Source organism: Aethalodelphis obliquidens, unplaced genomic scaffold (genome assembly GCF_003676395.1).
Source record: "Aethalodelphis obliquidens isolate GAN/ISIS:26980383/991018 unplaced genomic scaffold, ASM367639v1 scaffold3, whole genome shotgun sequence".
NCBI lineage: Eukaryota > Metazoa > Chordata > Mammalia > Artiodactyla > Delphinidae > Aethalodelphis > Aethalodelphis obliquidens.
The window spans coordinates 21955201-21976917 of NW_020837947.1; the positions used below are offsets into that span (position 1 = coordinate 21955201).

At 37.4% G+C, this 21717-nt stretch overlaps 1 protein-coding gene across 5 annotated transcripts in view; it reads right to left on the reverse strand.

The window, feature by feature from the left end:
- Positions 1-21717, reverse strand: part of ADGRG6 (adhesion G protein-coupled receptor G6) — a 136453-nt gene that overhangs the window by 70382 nt on the left and 44354 nt on the right. For all 5 annotated transcript variants that reach the window (XM_027084910.1, XM_027084928.1, XM_027084919.1 and 2 more), the window contains exon 3: positions 1755-2096. In XM_027084910.1, the coding sequence (XP_026940711.1) occupies positions 1755-2096 (342 nt within the window). The remainder of the gene's footprint in view (positions 1-1754; positions 2097-21717) is intronic.

Consider the following 21717-nt stretch of genomic DNA (forward strand, 5'->3'; position numbering starts at 1 on the left):
ACCCCATATCCTACTTGTCTTCCCCATCACCAGGCTATTTTAGGATCAAAGGCAAAGACAATTCCACTGAGGAGAGGGAGTCGGGTAAAAAAGCAAACAAAAATGGCATTTTAAGCTATATTTCTTTTACATCTGGGCATGTGAGCTAGTTTCTGAGAGACAGTAAAGAGCAGTGGTTAAAGGGCAGACAGTGGAGCTCCCTGCCCAGCTCTCCCACACAGTGCCCTGTGACCTTGGGCATGCCACTTTACTTTAGCTCCCTTGTCCATAAAACAAAGGGAAGGGCATCTATTATACAGGTGGGCCATAGGAACTGAATAAGTTAATCCCCTCAAAGCGCTGGAGCGGTATCTGTGTCATAGTCAATATACAGCTATTACCGATTACTAATATAGATTACTATAATTCTGTGCATGACAAATTCAAAATAAAAATGCTTTAGCCTAGTCCTTCTGTGACATATCTAAAATTATTAAGTAACACAATGGATTTAGCTCTGTGCTAATATTATAGATATTGTGAAACATTATGTACTGATTTGAGAGAGAAGTAGCTCTCCCCAAAAATACTGTTCAATACTGGCTTCATATGAATACTAGTTTGAATATATTTTAATACATACCAAGAATAGCTCTATAGTAATAACATCATTTTAATATAATATTCTAGTCAAAAATTCACGATGGAATCTAATAGAATGATTATATTTTAGTCTACTTCTTATATATAAAGCAGTTTCTAGGTCTACTTACCCAAAGGTATACTTATACAATATGTAACCAGTATTCTACATGCATTGTTAAAATAAGAAGGCTGGAAGGAAATATGTCCATCAACATTTTATTAGTGGTTATGGCTGGGTGGTAGATGTACAGGTAATTCTAATTTGCTTTTCTTTTTTAATTTTCAAATTTCCTACAGTATTTTATAACCTTAAAACATTATTTGAAAAATTAAGGCATGCGTGTTTCAATTAACCACATATATATCTAATGCCAGTCACAAACAGTAAATAAAGCTGATACCAAAAACACAATAATAATGGTCAGAATGGTGCCTTTCTCTTCTGTTTCTTTTTTTGATACATAACATCTACTTAAGCAGCTCAGAAGGAAAAAAAAAGTATAACTGAATCTCACAGTCTCAAAGCTTGAGCTTTCCTTAAGGAAAGACTGGCTTGGAGAGAATGAGATTATTTAAATGTTCTGATATGCCGGAACCTGGGAAATACGTCTGATAAAAATATATTTCTTTCCTTCAGTTAGCCATTTTCAAGGGTCTTTCCTCAGGCTCTGCTGTTTATTAGCTTCAGTTATACATAGCTCTTTTTACATTTAAATTTATATGTTTATTTCCCACATTTGTCCCCCTAGTTCCTGAAAAGGGCAACATCTTAAAAGCCTAAAATAAAAGGATTTCTAAATAAGAATGTTTTAAATGTTTGACGGAGAGATGTTAGAATTACAGATTCAATTATTAGCTGTGGGATATCTACAGGGTCTTTCAAGCAGCCTTTAAATGTTCTGTATATAAACAATATAAAAGAATTCAGCTCTACTGTAACCAGATTTTGGATCTGGTAACTATATCACTAATGAGAACGTTCAGAGAACACTAACAGATTCTTGCACTTAAATTCTAATCCTAATCATTCACATTCACATAAAAGAGCATAACCGTCTTCTGGTCCTCGTGTTTATTGTAGAACAGGCTAAATGAAACCAGAAGGTTGGCGCTGCCTTTGGTTTACATACCTCTGATGTAGCTGGCATTGAAACCTTTCTTCTGGATGCTAAAGTCACTTGAAAAGGACACATGCATTTCATTCGCACTTGAGTTAAATGATAGGCCTTTGGCAGTTGCTCCACAAAATTTAGTCTGGCTCTCTCCATTATCAAGGGATAATGAGTCATAAATGCAATTGGGAGCTTCTTCAATGTCGAAGTCATTAAACGTTATCTGAATGATATAGCCCGCGGGGGCTCGGAGGGTCCACATGCAAGCCTGGCTGTTGGGGTAGTCGTTAGGGTAGCACGGAGAAGTAAAGGTCCCAGAAGGGTTGGAGAGGACAACCCTGCAGTTGGCACATCCCCACGCTGCTGGGCAGACAAAAGAAAGACAGAGAGAAGGACTGGGATCAGAGGCGTGTAATTACCCAAGAGTACCACACAACGGGGACAATCAAACAGTAAACATTTTAAGATACCAAAACATAATCATCAACATTAAAAGGAAAATGAAACCATCTCAAGAAGAAAAAGAAAAACCAAGAGAGCAACAAAAAGTAAAAGAAAAATACAAAATTTTAGAGCACTGATTTTTTAAACTGGGGGCTCATAAATGCTGAGAATCTGATAAAAGTCAGGGGACCTCCCTCCAGTAAAGTGTACAGGGGCCACTGCCCTTGGCATACAATTTCAGGGAGTACATGAGGCCTCAGGAGGCAACACTGGATTTCACATAGGTACACTGACTCAGATGAAGAATCTCTACTCTACAGGCTAACTGAGCTGGGGTGGAGGGGATCTTATAGAACCATAAATGTAGAACAATATTACAAACCATGGAAGAGAAACAGGAAATCAATGTTTAAAGAGAAAGCTAGCTACCAGTACAAAAAATTCAACAAGTTATCTTCTGGCAGATTGTAGTTTTTTCTAAAATTCAAATAAACAGCATCACCTTGTATGTGTGAAGCACTTATAGTTTTGTTTTGTTTTGAATTTATTTATTTTATTTTTGGCTGCGTTGGGTCTTCATTGCTGCATGCGGGCTTTCTCTAGTTGCAGCAAGCAGGGGCTACTCTTCACTGTGGTGCGCGGGCTTCTCATTGCGGTGGCTTCTCTTGTTGTGGAGCACGGGGTCCAGGCGCACAGGCTTCAGTAGTTGTGGCTCGCAGGCTCAGTAGTTGTGGCTCGAGGGCTCTAGAGCGCAGGCTCAGTAGTTGTGGCTCACGGGCTTAGTTGCTCCGTGGCATGTGGGATCTTCCTGGACCAGGGCTCGAACCCGTGTCCCCTGCACTGGCAGGCGGATTCTTAACCACTGCGCCACCAGGGAAGCCCAGTACTTATAGTTTTGAAAAATACTCTCACTTCTCCCGCTTGTTTATTTTAGTTGGTAATTATATACCTGTGTGATTATCTTATTTATTCATTCATTCAGTGAATATTTATTGAGTGCCTGCTACACGCCAGGCACTATTCTAAATAGTATATACCAATGAGCAGGAAAGACAAAGTCTCCGTCTGAATGATTCTTACACTTCAGTTTTGGACCCAAAGATAAACAAACAATAATGTAATGACAGATGATAATAAGAGGTAGGAAGAAAAGTAAAGCAATCAATTATTTCTCAAGTAGTACTTATCCAGGGCCTGGTCACCAGCTGGATCCAGAAACCAAGGTCTACTGTCTTTCTATTTAGTGATGCTTTTGAAATTAATATTCATGTTGTTTTTAAACATTTGTATAAATGTAGGCAGCAATGTCATTTATCCAACATTCTGGATAAATAAACTATCATAAAACTGACACATACACTTTCTAAAAGTAAAAGACTTCTACATATTAATGGAACTCACTCTCAACTTACTGTGTTCTTCCCTCTTTTACTGAGTTGAGTAGAATGAATATGCAATGACTTTTCTTGAAAACGGTAGTTAGTACAAGTATTACTTATTATTCTATGATGCAGTGATATATTCAAGGATTTAGATGTGTTATGCTGCTAGAGTTAGGTTTTTCTTTTTTCCTTTCCCTGTGGCCACCTTGTGTTATGCAGGGGTTTGCTTTGCCAATTCTGCTCCCCAACCATTCTTTCTAACTTGCCCTCCCTCTGGCTCCTTCTCCCTAAGTCTCCAACATCTTTTACAGGGCTGAGGATAGACAGAGAAAACAATCTATGATCATCAAGTGTTAGCCAAATGCCTTCTCTTTTTTTTTTTTTTTTTGTGGTACGCGGGCCTCTCACTGCTGTGGCCTCTCCCGTAGCGGAGCACAGGCACCGGACGCGCAGGCTCAGCGGCCATGGCTCACGGGCCCAGCCGCTCCACGGCATGTGGGATCTTCCCGGACCGGGGCATGAACCCGTGTCCCCTGCATCAGCAGGCGGACTCTCAACCACTGCGCCACCAGGGAAGCCCCAAATACCTTCTCTTATCCATCCCTGGAGCACGATGCTCCTCTCCTTGTAGCATGATTCAGAGCAGCTGGGTTAATTCCATGTGTGAGATTATTTTGTTTATTGTCGGATTCTCCTACTATTCTCTAGGCTGAACAAGCAGAGGGTATGTACTGTCATAGTCACCATCTTACCCCTCAGGAACTCACAGCACCCCTGCCACATGGGAGACCTTTGATAAAATTTGTTAAATTTATGAACAAATAAATGAGTCACTTAAATGAAAGAAAACACACCTAACTTAAAGAATGACTAAGTACAGTATATGAAACTAGGTCAACCAAAGTCTAAGTCCAAAAAATGGCTGAGCGCATAAGGTCTGGGATATCTCTTTGGATGGGGTTTCGGGGCTCTTTTTTCCAATGGTTTCACTCACAGCAAGAGACTGAGATGAGCGGGGCCTGCCTCTCTGGCCCATTTAGCTTTCTATTACTATACCTTGGGCTCAGGAGAGAGAACTAATCCTAGTAGATTAACAGTAATGTATCCAGTGAAAGGCACTGGAGATTATAAAAGAAAAAAAGAAAGGAAAATAAGATACCGTCTCTGTGTCATTCCATCATGCATGCAAGCAGCATCATTTTTCCAAAATGAGATGCTATCCCGTACATCCAAGACCCAACTAACGTTCATTGTTGTCTTTATCATGATACATTATTTTTGCCAAATTCTTCCCTAGAGCTAATGAAAGGTATACAAACAAGTCAATCTGACAGATCACACTGACCATGTAATCTTGAATAAATTAATTTCTCTGTACCTCATCTTCACCACTTTATACTGGTGGTAATAAAAGTGCCCACCACCCATGGTCATAGGGAGGACTAGATAGATTAATACTGGAAGGTCCTGGAAACTGTACTGGCCACAGAGTTAGCACTATTTAAATGTTGGCTATTAATGATTAATAATTACTATAATCATTAATTACTATTAATCATTACTATAACAAAATCTGTGAATCAATAATTTAAGAGAGGAAAAAGTAGCACCCCACCTTAACGGAATCACTTTTTCCCTTAGGCACTCATTGTGATAGAAAAGAGAAAGAGAAGACACCCATAATAATCACCTAAAAAGCACTTAAAGCATTCTTCTATGTGATTCTCATCTGCAGTAGCTAAACCGCATTTAGAGATAATGCTACCAAATAGCGATTATCTTAATTGGATGAAATGTCAATTAAACTAGGCACAGTATCATGGTGTTCATTATATTTATAGATCACAGTAAAGGGCTTTCACATAGATTATCTCACTTGGCATCATAACAACCCTGGGAATTAGTACCTCCTCCCTCTTCAGATGACACGAATAAAACTATTATAGATTATATAACTTGTCCAAAGTTACATATCTAATTGATAGCAGGACCAAGGTTCAAACCAGCTCTTTTGAATATAAGTCTAGTGTTTTTCTAGAGGAGGAAAAAAGTTGCCAAGATTAAACAAAAGACACAGCAAAGTGATGAGCCCAAGTCTTGTTTTAAGAGACAATGCTTTTTAATGGGCAATTTCAAAGTTAAACATATGAAATTAAGTGTAAACATATGTTTAAACTTAGTGTAATCACGCTAACATTGATGTATTTTAAGAAACTAATTTTGAAATATTTTAGTAAAGAATGTTAGAGAGTCTAAAATGTAGTGCTTTGGATTTGTCCACTTGGAGCAATCAAATGTCACTGCTAATTGATTCCTACACAGTGAGCCAGTTCATGAAGAAATTAATTTGTTTTCTCTTAAAGGCAGGGCTACTTAAAAAGATGGCTACTGAAGTAGCCACTGAATGAGGGCTTGGTAAAACCAGAGTTAACATTTTCTAAAAGCGAGCCAACTCAAAACATCTGGCTCAAGTTGTTCTCAAAGACAGATATAATAACATATTCACACTCATAATTCGTAAAAGCAGTTTTCCGGTAATCTAAACAAACAAACCAAATTCCACCCTTGGTTCTTGCCTATGCTTGCAATGTTGAGTAATAATTTACTTCTGCATATTTTCACAAAACTTTACTCTTCAAAGAAACGCAAATCTGAAATGGAAAACCTCCCAGTTATGCCAAAGGCTATCTCAATTTATAAAGAACATTTAGATTTAATGGAACCATTATCTCATTTTTTTTAAATCTGAGATTTGGATTCTTACTCCACCTTTGCTGTAAGTACTTCTCTATAAATCAAATACTATGTGCTTTAAAATCTAAGACAGGAGTATCAGATCCTAAGAGATAAATAGAAAGAGATCAATTTTAGCGGCTTTCAACCCACATCTGTAGACAAAATAACTGATTTTCCTATACTGTGTTATGTGGTGAAGAAATGAATGCACTTAAATCTTTTTTTTTTTTTTTATTTTGAATGTGTGTAAAACTGACACTAATAAATTTGCTGTAAAATCTGGCCGGTGGAAAAAATATCTCCAGAAAATTTCCTTTCAGTTGCCTGTTCAGTTTGCATCTATTCAAAGTCACTGTTTGAATTACCTATGTGAATCTATTAAATTCTAATCAATGAGTTGCTTAAAAAGGTTTAAAATATTTAGTAGCCTTGGTGGTTTCTGAAGATTAAGCCTAAGGGCAGCAACTGAGAGCTCCAGGATCAGCCTGATGCCTTAATCACTACCAAGCCAGGACAGCCACACACCATTGCTCCAGATCAAGAGAAATGCTGCCAGATATAGCATCATTGAAATGTAAAATATAAATAATACTTTAGATGCTGGCATGTGTTAAATGACTGATAATACACAGAACTGAATGACTTCATCAAAGTAAGTATTTAAATTTAAGTGATTTCAGGACTCTATGCATATTTTTTCAGGATGGCAAGGAATCTGAAGGCAATCTGGCTGTGACATCTGCGTTTCTGTTAATGTGACAGACTTGGCAAGCATCCCCGCACTCCCTCACCACTCCTCTTCAAGCTCTGCACTCAAAGAGAGCATTGCCGTCCAGGGGAAAGTCACTCTTTCACCAAGGTTACGTTGTCCATTCCATTCTCCTGCTAGAACTCTCAGCAGCCAAGGAAGGATATCTGTTTGCTCTCAAACTCCTCCTAGAGCACTGGCTTCCCCAGGGTTAACCGGAAAATTGTCTGATTTCCCTCTGGGATGTTTCAACCTCAAAATGTTCTTTGGAAGCACCATGAATACGAAGGTACCGCAATGACTTAGGCCTGGGTTCAAAAGTGTACCACTCTACTCGAATGAGTTCAATTAAGTCTGGCCTTGCTAGAAAACTAACAAAAAGTTGAAGTGAAGGTTTCTTGGTGAGGCACCATTAAGCTTGACAATGTTTTGAAGCTCCAAAGAGATTCATATGCACCACACCCTCAAACACATTTCTGTCTGTAATATTGTTAACGCTTAAACTTTGAATCCTGTCTTTCCATAACCACCTTGGCATGAAAACATTCCATATGTAACTGCAAAAGCTAATACTTTGGGGAGATCCAAACAAGTGAACTGCTGTAAATCCTTCTAGAGTCAGCTTATTATGTAGATATATATCCCTTGCAAGAGGCTTAAACACACAAGCACACATGCATGCATTTGCACACACACCCACACACATTCTCATGGGAAACTATTCTCTCTTAAGTAATGGCTGAGTTTTTCTCCAGGTGTTAAAATAATAATAATAATAATAATCTAAAGGCAATGCACCATTTGAAACAGTCTACAGCTGCCTGGCCTATCACTTAATCTACCTTCTGGTTAATACATTCAAGTCTCTTATCCCCTCCTTTCCTGCACTGTAAACCCCTAACTCTGTATTAATCTAGCCATGGACCTTCTTGCTCTCTAATGCATAGACTTCTGAGCACTGTTGAAAGAATTCTCAAAATCATGCAGTTTATTTATACTAAAGAGGCTTCCAATTTGATCTTACTCATGCTCTGTAACATTTGATGCCTCTGAACACTCCCTGATTCTGAGTCTTTCCACTCGGTTCCTACTGTCTCCTTGCTCTCCGCCCTCTCTGAGCTTACCTCTGCTCTACTGGCCCTTAAAATCCTTGCAATTCAAAGTATGGGCCTAAGACCAGTAGCATCAGCATCAGCTGGGAGCTTGTTAGACAAGTGGAATCACCCAGACCTTCTAAACAAAATCTGTATTTTAACAAGATTTTCTGGTGATTTGCAAGCACATTAAAATCTGAAAAGCACTCCTGTAAGTAACAACATACTGCCAGAAGCTATTCACAATCTCCACGTATGCACCTGTTCCCAGGAAGATCTGCCTCTCCTACATCTCTGGTAGTTGTATTTGTCCCATGACCCCAGGGGAGGACCCCTGACCTGAAGGGAACCAAATCATGGGCTTGGCTACTCAGTCAGATTCTCTCTCTTTGAAGTTAGAGGCACAGATAATTTATTCAGAAAACGATGAACAATAGAATGACAAAGTTATATAAACTCAAAGTAGCAGCTTCCTTGGCCACTTGCAAACAAAGACACTGATGGGCAGAGAAAAGAGAAAGAGAAAAAAATGTAAGAACAGAGAGATGAGAGAAAACCAGAACTTTGAAGAGCAGAGACTTTAATTCTAGACATGCCATGTCCAGTCATCAACGGAGGAGCTGTTCTTTGTGGCTTCTCCTTGGATTCTACGACAAGAACTCTTACACCTACCGTGCCACTTCTGTTGATCCTGCATTATGGATTTCTGATCCTTAAAACCAAGTGTGCCCCAAGCCACTCCTTTATGGGGCTCTCCTCTCTCTTCAGCTCTTCTCCCCCACGTTCATTCTCTCTGGGTGATCTCATCTAAACATAGGCCTCCATTATGTCCAAATGCTGATGACATACATGGTCTAGTGCACACCACACCCACATTCGAGAATGTCTACTCAACATCTCCACTTGGATATCTCATAGATCCCTCAATCCAAACATCTTTCCTCAAACCACTTATCCGTGTTATAAGTGTTAGTTGTAAGAAAATCATCCAAGCTAGGACTCTGAATATCCCTTCTCTCTTCCTTCTTCCATGCCCCTTAAAATAGTTTGTCAAGGGCCATGACCATATATGATTTTATTCATGGTTTTTCATTTATCCCCTTCTCTCAGTCCCATGGCTACTTAGTTTAAGTTTCTTGTCTTTTCTCTCCTGGAGAAAAGCTCAGTAACTAGTCTTTTTGTCAATAGTCTTGTCACCTCCAATTCATCCTCCCCATCACTACAAGAAATATCTGTGAAAATGCAAATGCAAGTACAAAAATGTTTTCTCAGAGAAAACCATAATTCAAAAAGACACATGCACCCCAGTGTTCACTGCAGCACTATTTACGATAGCCAGGTCATGGAAGCAACCTAAATGTCCATTGACAGATGAATGGATAAAGATGTGATATATATATACAATGGAATATTACTCAGCCATAAAAAAGAACGAAATTGGGTCATTTGTAGAGATGTGGATGGAACTAGAGACTGTCATACAGAGTGAAGTAAGTCAGAAAGAGAAAAACAAATGTATGTTAACGCATATATGTGGGATCTAGAAAAATGGTACAGGTGAACCGGTTTGCAAGGCAGAAATAGAGACACAAACGTAGAGAACAAACGTATGGACACCAAGGGGGGAAAGCGGAGTGGGGAGTGGCATGAATTGGGAGATTGGAATTGATATATATACACTCATATGTATAAAATAGATAACTAATTAAAAAATAAAATAAAAAAAATATTACACCCTGTAGCTAGCATTCTTTCACTGTTTCTAATTTAAACACAAATAAAAACAAAATGAGAAAGAAGAATTGAAAAAAAAAACTAAAAATATAAAATGTTTTCTCTAACTGGAAATCTTCTCTGAAATCTAACAAGACAAGCTTCTTTGAATGACACAGATAGCGCTCCATATTTGTCCTGTTCACCCTTTCTAACTCATCTCTCACCATCCCCCCATAACCATTCACTCAGTAAATACGTATAAAGCATTTATGTGCCTGGCACTGTGCTGGGCACTGGGAATACAGTTGTGGGCAAGATATAATCCCCGATGTTATGGAATGTAGAGATTACTACAAATACAGATAAATAAGTAGATTGTGATAATACAATGTGAAAATTGCTCTAATAGAGCAGGTAGATGAGTGCCATAACCAATGTTTAGATTTCGTAGAAACAGAGCCATTCCTAACAGATGAGAAAGAAACTGAGATCTGAAAATGCAGCAGAGAAGTGGGCCAGTGAAGAAGGGAAGCAGAGGAGAAAAAGAAGAGAGGGTTCTGTGCAGTAGGGTCAGCAGGTTGCAAAGGCTTGTGGGTGAGAGAGAGCAGTAACTTAAGAGTTTAGTTTAGCTGAAGCAGAGTGTGCAAAGTGGGGAGAAACATGAGATAAAGATGGCAAGATAGGCAGAGATTAGATTCTACAGGATTTTGCAAGCAATGCTAAAAACTTTCTTTTTCAAATGTAATAAAAGCAGTAGGGAAAATAAAAAGGTCTTAATTAGGGGAAAGTAAAATAATCAGATTTGTATTTAGCAGATATTTTTTAAAACCTAACCCTTGTACACATAAACAACACAAAATTACCAGTGAACAAAGACTGTTGTAAGAATCACAGCAGCCTAACCCAAAGGGCTGACGGATGACAAGAAGAGAGACAAAAGACAGCAAACCATCCTGGCAGCTTGTTTGTGGAAAGAAAAAAGCAGTTACAGTGGTAAAGGAAGATTAATTCTACAAGGATTCAGTGAATCAAAGCCTAACTGTTGATGGGTAAGATAAAAAGGTAGCAAAGTGACCAATGTAGCATTTATCGAAGATCTGTCTTACTTTGACGTATTATTACCCCTAAAAAAGAAACTGAGGGAACTATAAAAAAATAAACACTCACCTAATGTTCATTTTACTTGAGAATGTCACAGAAAATCTTTCCATATGGACTATCTAGGCAGCATTGCAGGGTAAAACTGGTTTATGTTAGCATTAACCAGAAAAGTATTGGTAAATATTACCAACATAAGTAGAGAATGTCTTAGCCTAATAAAAGCTAATTATAGTTCTAATACCCATGAAGGCAATGATGTAATTACTGGCTAAATAGCGCATGACTAACTTCTTAAGCACATGAATGCAGCTAATGAGATATCCGTGTAAAGTACTAGGACTGTACTTGGTTCAAAGTGAGATGCTCAAATCATATTCATTTTTACTGTTGTGACTGTGGTTGTTATTTAATAGCAGAGCATGTTAGCCATATTTCAGTTTGTTCATTCATTCGTTTATTCATTCATTCATTTATTCAATTTTCTGGGCCCCTACTTCCATTCATTTTCAGTTTTCTTTTAAATATCTTTACATATGTTTATCAGAGGGTGGTCAGAGGGAGGTAGGATTAAAAGGTCCTTGTTATGTGGGTGCAGGTAAAGTCCCTGAAATTAATAGCTACAACTAGTTTTGCTTTTACAAACTTGCCCTCCTAATAAGTTGGGAGAATATATTGGGAAGAAGACAGTAGTAGCTGAGTAAGTGTATATATCTTAGCTCAAATTTTCCAAATGAGCCTTTAATTTGAAGACATAAAAAAAACAAAAAACACTCAGGTTTGTACACATAATGGAAGCAGTTTAAATAGTCAAGGGTTGGAGCAAAGCAAATTATAGATGCAACTGGCATAATTTTGCCCCTTTACAGAATACTTTTTAATGTAAACATCTTAGTAATAAGAAAGAGCTGATGTAAACATTACATAATATAGATTTTTAAAATGTTTTTTCGTTAAAACTTTCTATTTTATACATAAATAGGTTGCTTACAACTGTTACCTGCCTTAAGTTAATCCATCACTGGAATTAATTACTTTTCAAAGTATTTATATAATGTTGACTTTGCACATAGATCTCAAGTAAAATATATTAGAGAAGTGTGTGAGAGAGGGAGAGAAAGAAATAGATTATCTCAAGATATTTTCAGTAAACTCTAAAGTTGAACTTTAAAAAGATTTCTTCTAGTCCAACTCCTTTCTAGCTAAATCACAAGGTCTATCTGATAAAAAAAAAATTGTTACTGTTGTGGGAAAAAAACACTGTAGCAAGAACAATAAAACAATCATTGTAGCAAGAACAATATGCTTATGAAGCTGAACTAGAAGCTTTCTCAAGATCCTTTCCAGATCTAAAGTTATACCTTTCAAGGTATTTTTTAATGTGAATATAAGCAATATAAACACATATAAAAGTCATCAACCCGTCTTCTCTGGAAATGCAGAGAAATAAAAATAACAACTGTAATAGCAACTAGCATTTAGTGAGTGATTACTTTGTGCCAGATGACAGGGGATTAAATTGCCTTTATCTTGAAATAATCTATGGTTGTGTGAATATTTGGGATATATTGCAAGTGGATCACAGTGGGTTCTGCCCCTGGCTAGTGACTAGCCATTGAGGTCTTGGTTTCCACAGCTGAAAGAATGTCTCTTATGGTTCTAAAACCCTAGTATGAGTGATGAACTTAGGGCCTCGCACACATCAGAGCTTCAACTGCTCCCGCCACTAGGAAGAAACTTCCAGGAGAGTCATGAAGATATCTGGTGCTCCCCAAGGAAAGGAGTATGCCAACATACAGCTCAAGATATTATGAGGCAAGAGGGTCTTTTTGAGTATTCATGAGTCTCAGCTTGTTTGTGTTATTTGTCCACTTTGGAGCCATGAATCAGCCAGTGCAGGTTGAATGCAAGTAGAGCTAATGCTCGGCAAACATCCTGGCTTCTGGGATATATTCCGACTGCTCAAGAAATTTCCACATCTTGCTAACAGTACTTATTGTGCTATTTTGAATATTGCTGGCTTAGAATTACAGAGCAAGCTGTGACAGATTGTGAAGATTTAGAGTGTGGTTACATCAGGGAAAAAAATCACCTCCTTTCTACTTAAAATAGCTGCTTTTGTGTGTTCTTGATGCCTACCAACTTACTTTACAAAAGAAAAAAAATCATCTATTACTTTCATAAAATTAATGCACCTATTGAGCAGTGAGGTTGAACCTTGGTTTGCCACACCATTGCCAAAATGTTTATCTGATTTCAGATTGCACTGGGTCGGGGACAAGGCGATGTAGGTGTAACGCTGTACAGCCTCTGGCCGGTTATGCATATCCAGGCAACTCAATCAACTTCTCCACAGTTAAACTGCTTCACCTCTGCCCTGAGGGAGCTTCCACATCAATCACAAGTCTGCAGCAAAAACACTGGAAGAAGTTCATGAAGTTCACCAAGCTGCATAATTATAAGTTTCCAGGAGAATATAAAAATCTACTTGCTTACTGTTTTCTTTCAGCCAGCTTTATTTTTAAACTTCAGAAAAATGGGAGAGTGACTTGTTATAGGTGGGGGAATAAGGTCACACCTGCAGGCAAGCCAGAGAGGAAGCCAAGCCACCAAAAGTGGGTGGGCTGGTTGGCCTACAGAGCAAACAGGGCAGCGTGTTTCCAGTCGGAGGTGCAACCTAAGAACAGAAGTTGGTCAGTGTCTGAGAGGGCTGAACTGGGGCAAACCTCTCCGTCTCTGGACGGTGTCAGAGTACTCAGGCTGCACATAACTGTCTCACTCACTACTGAGGGAGCTGAGCCATCATTCGAAATGTCTGGAAGTTGCTTCTATGCTCTCGACCATTCAGCTTTGCCGTGTTGTCTGAGGGAAAGGGAAATATTATTTTAACATACAGATTCCTTTCACGATCCCATTATTATTATTTTCCAATAATAGGTATAATATTATTCTGGTTCAGTACCAGGTATCATGCATAGTTCAGTCACCGCCCCCCTTCATCAAAATAACACTGATGCTTAGGCAGACTGAGCCCCAGGGATTATTGAAATGACATTAAGGAAGTCCATCTTAGAGAAAAACTGAAAGGGAAATTTCAGACAATGGCGATTTGGGATTCCAATATAAATACAAAGCTTTAGAAACACATATATCGTTTTCCCAGGGAAGGGTATATGGTGGGAAGGCTATATGCCGTTTTGGCATCAAATCTCAATCCAAAAAAGGTGAGAAACTTTAGATTTTTTGATTCTTTAATAATGAATTAAGTAGGAGATATCTGGATAACAGATCTTTTCTGAAAATTATTTGCTAAGATAATCTGAGTAAAATCTCTACTCAAGGAAATCAAAATGATTTTCTTCTCCAATATAATTGGCTAACTTTCCATTTGGGGGATGAGTAAGACATCAGGCATTTTTCTGAAGGACCACCCAGCCAGAATGGTACTGCTCTAAGTAGAACTGCTAGCTTCACTATGCAAAATGAGCCAAAACAAAAGAAGTTTATTGAAATTTTAATAAAAGTTAATATTTGCTTGTAAAGCGATATTAATAGTTTGCATATAGATGATTTTGCCTGAAAGGAATATTTTCTTAAATTATCAAAAATATTTTTCTCTGACACACCATTTTTCTGGATATTATTTTATGATGTTTTACAATTATTCTTCTACAAAACTGTAAGTCACGATTCAAAAGTGAACAATGCAGATGAAGTTCCTCTGTCTCATAACAAACAACAGTCAATAAGAAATATATGAACCACGCTGAACTTAAAATGCAGGCCAAAGCTCTCGGCTAAAACATAAAAGAGAAATGTTCAAAGTGACTGTATGAAAAACTTAATGTATAGCAACAAATGCAGGATCATATCTGGTCATTAGCAACTCAAACACAACAAAGACCCTTTTCACAGAAGAAGATGAGAAAAGCAAAACCTTAAAGGATAGCCTAGCTTGTCATTTCTGTTTACTATGTTTAAACATTTGCTCACTGGAGAGCTGAAAATTAAACACCTATAGTTCACGTAAGACCTTTTGGACGCAAATCTAAGTTTCCATTTGAACTGGCTCCGGAGTTGCTCCTATGCTAACATCTGTACAGCTGCTCTCAGTACGTAAACCCTCCATACACTTGACTAGAAATAGCACACTGCCTGGCTGGAACTTTTTGCACAGCGTTTCAATGAAAGACACCACTGTCCTCTAAAACACATTATTCAACAATTAGATTGGGGCTGCTGAAGCGAAAGACAAAGGCTCCACTATATCCTGTTTCGTTCTATCAATTTGCTTCATGATATCATTTTTAGGTACAGCCTTTCAATTCACAGTTTGATATTTTTACAGGGCTTCTAGTGATATAGAAGCTATGGAAAAAGATGTGCATCTACCTCCTAGGGTACAGTCTTTTCAGAAGTATAAAAAATAAGGACGTTAGTTAGAAAATTTCATGTTGGAGTAACTTTTCTATCAAAACCTTTAATAAAGGCAAATTTTAATGTTAATGAAATTTTAATGAAAAAAGTATACCCAATTGTACCCCACTTGGTACAACATCCAAGTAATGTAAATGTGCTGATCCTTTTGCTGTCTTTAGCAGACTGAAAAAAAGAAATAAAAAAGAAAAGATAATGCCAATGCTCAGCTGATTTGATCCAGGATTTTAGGGGAAGGCTGGAGGGAACATTCTGCACTAAGAATGTTTGAATAAGGTGTGATTAAATCATCTCAAGATGAGTGGCATCTTGTTAGATATAACTGGAATAGCATTATGGCAGATTAAACTATCACATTTTCCTCTTGACCTCCTTTGGTAACTGGGGTAAGGAATACAGAGAAGTAAAATAAAATAGATTTTGAACATAGCTTGGGTGGGAGCCCTTTGCTGTCTGCTTCCTCTTTGACTCTTTGGGTTATATCCAATAAAAATGTAAGTAGAGAGAAAAAAAAAAAACAAATGGATATCTCTAAGATGACCGACTTATCTTCATTTCATTCCGTGACACTGTTTAATGCCAGTACACGAAGGTACAAATTTCCTTCATCCCACATAGAGAAAGGCTTGGGTTTCTTGTTTCTTCAGGGTTTTTTTGTGGGGGGGTGGAGATCTGAAAATCTTGTGGTACACATTCTGAAGTTCAAGACTATTTTTCTTGGCACGTTCATCTAATTTTATTTGCTTGCTTTTTCTTTGTCAGATTTTTTTTTATTGATTAAATACCACAAATTCATAAGATGAGCCAGGCTAAACAAAAAAGTAAAGAATAAAAAAGGACAAAGTTCTACATGCACACACATAATATGTATGCCTTCTGGGTGCATATATGATATAGATGCAGACAATTTCCATGACGTCAGGCATCATGGCTACTTAATTCACTGCAAAATACCCAGTGCCCAGTGTTAGACATGGCAAAGATTCACAACTCAAATACCCAGAAATTGAGAAAAGAACACACACGCATGTGTGTACTTCAAAATATATATACAACACTAACATATATGCCTTTACGTATATTTTAAATATATGTATTATATATGTAACACAAGATATATTATTTTAAATAATCAGGATTCTTATATGATAGAAAAACATCAACTTGTTTATTCTTTCCTGGTTATGATAAAGTTAAACTAGAATTCCATTCTAGGCTGAGATTATATTTGATTTCATAAAATATGTTTGCTTCACTCTAATCAATCTATACTTACTCAGCACATACTATGTTTAAGGCATACGTTCTAAGTATTAAAGAGGAAAATGATTTACTTCGGGAAAAACATGAAGCCATAGCACAGGGGTCATGAATTTCCCAAAGTAGGAGGGTCACTGTATGTAAGACCAGTTATTGACGTCATACATGTTTTCATTTTGAATCACCTGGATCTCTATTATCGATAACATTTAGCAGGATATCACTGCTTGCAGAAATCTAGGTCACCCACCTCATGCCCCTCATTTTACAGATGTGGAAGCTAAGGCCCAGAGATGCCACTGACTTGCCAGAGAGAAAATTATAAATTAAAATCAAAATGAGAATTGTTTCTGTTTCCCAACTATGGTAAATGCAAATATTCTCTAATATGTGCATGCCTGTGCTGTATTTAAACCAGAAAATAAACTTTAGCCTGCCTAAGATGTCTCAAGTCATGTACAATTATCTTTCCATATTTAAGTTAAATTCTCATAACAACCTTGCATAATATATCACCGTTTTATTGAATGGAAAACTAAGGTTTCTGGTATACCATCTTAATGCATCACTTTGCTTGTATAATCTAGTCCGTACATTTCTGAAAGTCAGGGGTCACATCTAATTTGGGTTAGTAATCAACATTATATGCTAAGTCTATTTCTAGTGGTGGCCATAAGGGTGCCCACAGTATTAACAATAACAATTAATAATAATCTTCAAATTTTCTCCAGAATCAAAGGATGTTAAGGAATCTCAGAGTTTAGATAATCCGCTCTACCATCTTTCTCACTGTAAGGAGCAGTAACATGAAAAGAACATGAACTTTGGAGTCAGGGACACTTGCCATTTGTATGTGATCTTCGGCAAGTCATTCAACCTCTTTAAACCTCTGTTCCTTCTTAGGAAAGAGAAGACATCACCTCCTTTTGGAGGTTACTGCATGAATTAGTGAAGCCCCATATAAAGTGCCTTACAAAACAGCTGACACAGCGTAGTCATTCGATTACTGGTGATGTAACGGATGCTGCCCAACACTGACCAGATCCCCCCTTCAGGATTGTACTCATTCTCTCAGCTGCTGAGGCTGCTTGCCACTGACAGCTCACAGGTGAGTCTCCCTCAGAAGACTGCCGTCACCTGAAGAGACACTGCACCCAAAGTCACGTTTGCTTCCCAGAGTAGCCCTGATCCAGTGACTGACCACAGTAGGGGCACAAGGGCCAGCCCCCTTGCCCCAATCTGAGAACTCAGAAGGGTATCCCAGCTCCAGAGCTGCCTGTAGTATCTGCTGGGGCCATTTCTGTGACTATGTCGAAGCCCAACTTCTCTCTCTGCCCTAGGAGACCACTCCCTGATACACCTCCTACATCTAATCCCCATTTCAGTTCCTTCTGAGTTGCAGAAAGAACTCAACCTGCAACATCTGGTCACTTCATTGTCTCATGCTTGAATGGAACAGTAGGCACTGAAGATGCTCAGTAACTAAATCTCCATGGAAACTGCAGTGATCCAGTAGAAAAAATACTGAAGTGAGAATTAAAAGATGTTACGTCTGGTTCCAGTCATTACCTAGGAATGTTGGGTCACTTTAATATCTCAGCTTTAATGGTTTAAAATGTGATGGCATTATAATTTTGACATAACATTTAGGTTCCCTCATTTTAGTTCTCTCTTTAGTCCCTGGTATTTCTACAAGGCCAAGAATAAAATTACCTGTATTGAAAACACGTCAATAGTTATATTTTCATCAAATCTCAATCAATTCACAGACCAAGATGACTCATTTAAAGATCATGATTTTTTTTCTTAACATACTTGGAATGCAGAAATTTCCAGATTAATCTAACCAATTGACAATTGATTAAATAATTCATTGCGGAATACTAATCAAAGTATGCTCTTGATCAATGAAACTTCCTATACTATTGATACCATTAAGATTTAAAGTAATTTTTAGGAAACTAGTTCTTCTTTTTCTGAAGTCTAAATATCTCAGAAGAAAACTTTATGTTCAAATATCGCTTTGCTCATGACCCATGAACTTTTTTGAAACAAAGAAAGGAAGTTATTTAGTCACTGAAGTACACTTTGCATTCACGCTGAAGTAGCAGATGCTTTCAAATGATGTTAGGAATGAACAGAAGAGAAAATTAGAAAATGATATTTTCCATTACCCTATTTTTACCAATCCAAAGATACACAATGTTCCTGCTGGAAAAATGACCTTTCTTAACTTATGTCTAAATTTGCCTCTTTCTTTTGATCTTTTAACATTTGATGCAGAGTCCAATTGTAAGACGGCTCAGTTGATCAAAGACGGATTTTCATATTCCTTTTGATGTATCTTCTAGAGGGCTTAACAAACACCATTTTAAAAACATACTGTACTAGAACATAAACCTATCACTCATGTTTGTTTTTTATTGAATTTCTGGTAAGCGAGTGGTGTGATGATTCTCAAAACCTGAATTCCACCACTCTATTACCATGTAGCTAATGGGTTCAGAAAAATCCAACCACAAAAACATAATCACAGTAGTTCTCTGTAAAGAGGTACCTGAAACCTCATTGATTATGACACTTAAAATGTTCCCTGTGAAGGTCAAATTCAAAACATATTTATGAAAAATAAACCTTTATGTTTAGATTTTAAATCTGCTGGCCAGGAAAAACATGGTAGTTTGGTCCAAAATATAAAAAACTAACATAGGAATCCAGGAGTATATTTAGCTACCTTATTCAAATAAAAACTCTTGTCAGTATTTGGAAGCTATGATGAAGAGTTCCCTAGGAATTTAGAAATCAGATTGTTCTTTAAAACATTAAATTTTCACTCTTTTGCATTGATACCAACAGACATATTCATCTTAGAAAAAGAGAATCTTCCTGAGAAGAGGAAGACTTGACTATTATCAAAATGAATGCAGAGAAATAAAATAAATATGGTAAAAGGAAAATCTAAGAAGAGCTCAATGGGAATACCTATCTATGTACTGTACTAGGCCAGCAAGAAAGTCCTAGAAAATGGCCCAGAGTCCTTGTGAAATGGATACACAAGGCTCATTTGGATTGATAGGGTTAAAAACTGGATTCATCACAATCTTTTAATTCATGCTCAGACCACTATTTGGCTTCTTATATAGGTGTACCATCTATTCTTCCAGCTCCTCTGATAGATATTACTCATCATATATCAACAAATTTGTTCATTAAAATTTGGTTTCTCAAGTAAAGAGATATCCCCATGACAGCGATGTGAATAGGGGTAATTTTAAAAACATTTAACAACCTGTAACAATTAGGACTTGGGCCCCAACAAGTTAGAGGAGATGCTGGCCAGCTGAATATCATCAGTTCTGACTCAGATTTCTGTACATCCTTTTACTTATAAGGAAACTTTCAGTTACTTGTTTTAATATTTTTCTTCCCTCTCATACTGTTAGGTCCATGAGCACAGGGACTTATTTACCACTGTATCTCCAAAACCTAGTCTAATTCCTGGTGCTGGTCCTGAAAATGAATGAATGAATGAACAAAGGAGCAAACAGACAAGTATTAACTTGGATGAACCTACCATTAAGAGATCGATTTACTTTCACAGTGGGCTCAAAATCAAACTTCTGAGCCTCCAAGACTGAGGGTTAGACTAATTCACCAAGAAGACCTTCAGTGAGGTCACCTGGGAAACAGTTTTAGCATCCTTCCTACAAGCAGCCGGCTATCTTGACCCAGCCCTCCAGACACTATGGGGATTTTCCCCACAGAACCTACAGTGAGATTACCAACATAAGAAACCTTTATATTCTTTGTCTCCTCAACACAAATCTAAGACATAACAGCAACCAACAAATTTAATGGATTAAGATCTTAAGCCAATTTTGCTGCAAATTAAAGTCTGCCTAGTAGTTACAAGTTTGATTACTGAAACAGTCACTTTGACCATGTAATAATTAAACTTCCCTTTTCAGTTTGTTGTTTTAGCCCCAGACTATTAACCATGTTGCCATCAGGAAAAACGCATTTTTAGTTGATGAAATTATCTGATCATAAATTTATGTTTCAACACAAAATATACCATCTTAAAGGGTATATTCGGAACATGCTGGGAGGGGGGGTTCCAATATTTATATTTTATTTCCTTCCCTTTTGTGTGTCAGAAAAACTCAGTGAAAAATCATGTACTTAACTGACATGCAAACCAGAAAGACTATTTTGAATTCAAACACAGTTGATCATGATACGAAAAAGATTTCTAACCAAAAAAGCAAGAGGTTTAATATAGTGTTTTATATTTACAAACCAAAATTTTGTTCAGTATTTTCATTGTGTCTACAATCTTTATAGATAACAGCCAACAAGTATAAGTAGAACAGCCTTCATCATGACTGCCAAGGATACCAAGATATTCTTTCAAGTTACATACATTTTCCCCTGGTGTAGTTCCTAACTGAAAACTAAAGAAAGATTAAAGGCAACTGCATTTTTATATCAAAAACTCGCAATGCATCAACAAATCTGTAGCACCTATTTCTCTCCTATGCCACTCGGCAGGAAATTTTTCAGTCATGCAAAGCTTTTACTGCAAAATGAATATTTCTCAAGTCTCCTTTGACTTTTATAATCGACTGTATTTTACAATCCGATTATTGAATGATTCATAATTCTGATCTTTATTGGGGCTGGTTTGACTCTCAGTTCTCTTACGTTCCCATTCCTTCTTTCTGCCTTGTTCTAACCTCGGGTCCCTGGAATTATTTGAAGTGGGAGGAGAATCAGTTCATTCCCTAATATCCCCATCATCTAAAGAGATCTTCAAATATCCTGTAGTCATCAGTCTATTTTATTGCAAAGACAACTTGATAACTATAATTCTAGACTCATACTGAATATCAATCACAATGTTAGATATGTTAAAAGTAGTGTGTGTGTGTCCTGTATGTCTCCTTTCCATTAAGTCTTATCTACCAATTATTGCCTAAAATAGAATGGAAGCAGAAGCTTTTTATTTATAGTTTTAAGGCACCCAGCTACTTTAACAAAAGTTTCTGGAGGAGGCAGTACCTCAT